General features: G+C 42.6%; 1 protein-coding gene across 1 annotated transcript in view; it reads right to left on the bottom strand.

The window, feature by feature from the left end:
• Positions 1 to 472: 472 nt before the first annotated feature.
• LOC101851273 (sphingomyelin phosphodiesterase) overlaps positions 473 to 1,132 on the bottom strand; it is a gene marked incomplete in the record, with an annotated part of 53,484 nt that continues 52,824 nt past the window's right edge. Inside the window, 1 exon segment of the mRNA XM_005101206.3 lies at positions 473 to 953. Within this exon segment, the coding sequence (XP_005101263.2) occupies positions 782 to 953 (172 nt within the window).

Genomic DNA, 1,132 nt, shown 5'->3' with positions numbered 1-1,132 from the left:
GGGGGGCGGGGAGGGATGCCTGGGTCAGAGGTAAACTAGTGAGAAAATGGCAGTCAAAGATTTATGACTTCCAAAGTTTTGAGTGTCAATGGAAATTGTAAATTTACTTTTTTTTAAAATGCCTTTCATCAGTGTTTTTCCAGTAAAATCCATACAAAACAGTGATTTTAAATCAACAAAAAAAGCTTTGGCTCTAAAAGAAAAAATCCAAAAAATTTCCCCAGTGGGAGGAAAAATATCGGCTTCTTCCACTTCATTATTTTGACAAGCACCTGATTTCACCATGATGTCACACATATATATGTATGTCAGCAACCATCTAATGTCATACATATATATATCATCAACCCTCTAATACCACATATATATCAGCAGCCCTATGATGTCAAACATATCACGACCTCAGTGCTTTTTTGTCGTATCTCCATCTCCATTTCTTTTAAACAGTGAAAACAGTTCCTAACAAAGAGTGAGCTTAAGAAGAAGTCACATTTTCACTCTTGATAAAAAAAAGGGAGATACGACCAGAAAGCACTGAGGTCGCGATAACATATTGGAAACCCTGTACTGTCACAGCTCATTCATCCTCACACCCCACTCTCCACTCACTCATATAGTTTCTTTGTTTCAGGAAGCAACATCCTTGCATTCCGGGACATGTCCATCGATGCTCTGTTGCTCTCTCTCTCCAAAATGTCGCCGAGGGTCTTTCCACTGATCGTGCCAGCGCATCATATATCATTTTGTCACACACACAAAAAAAACCTCCACAAGTGCCGACTCAGCAATACTTGGGCTGACTCATCATGACCTCGGCGTAACTCTTCTCGTCCGTCACCTCAAGGTCTCGGCACAGGTTTGGGTCATGTGACCGGCCGCTGCGGGCCTCGCACAGACGCGCCGTCCGGCAGGTGGGATCGCACGCCCCAGAATCGCGTGACTTCCTGTAAAATCTGTAGGGAGGTAGATAGAAAAGAAATGAATAAATTCTGATGTTTTAAAAAACTATTTCACGACGTAGCTGACACATTATTTATATCAGTGGGGGGTTGGCGGGTGCTCCGGTGTGGTTTGCTCCTTCTTTCTATCAAACAACCATTGTCCTTATCTCTCCTCTTTTTTTTTAAAGGGG

Source organism: Aplysia californica, unplaced genomic scaffold (assembly GCF_000002075.1).
Source record: "Aplysia californica isolate F4 #8 unplaced genomic scaffold, AplCal3.0 scaffold00273, whole genome shotgun sequence".
Taxonomy (NCBI): Eukaryota; Metazoa; Mollusca; class Gastropoda; order Aplysiida; family Aplysiidae; genus Aplysia; species Aplysia californica.
Note: the sequence above shows the minus strand (reverse complement) of the source record. Positions and strands in the feature narration are given on the sequence as shown.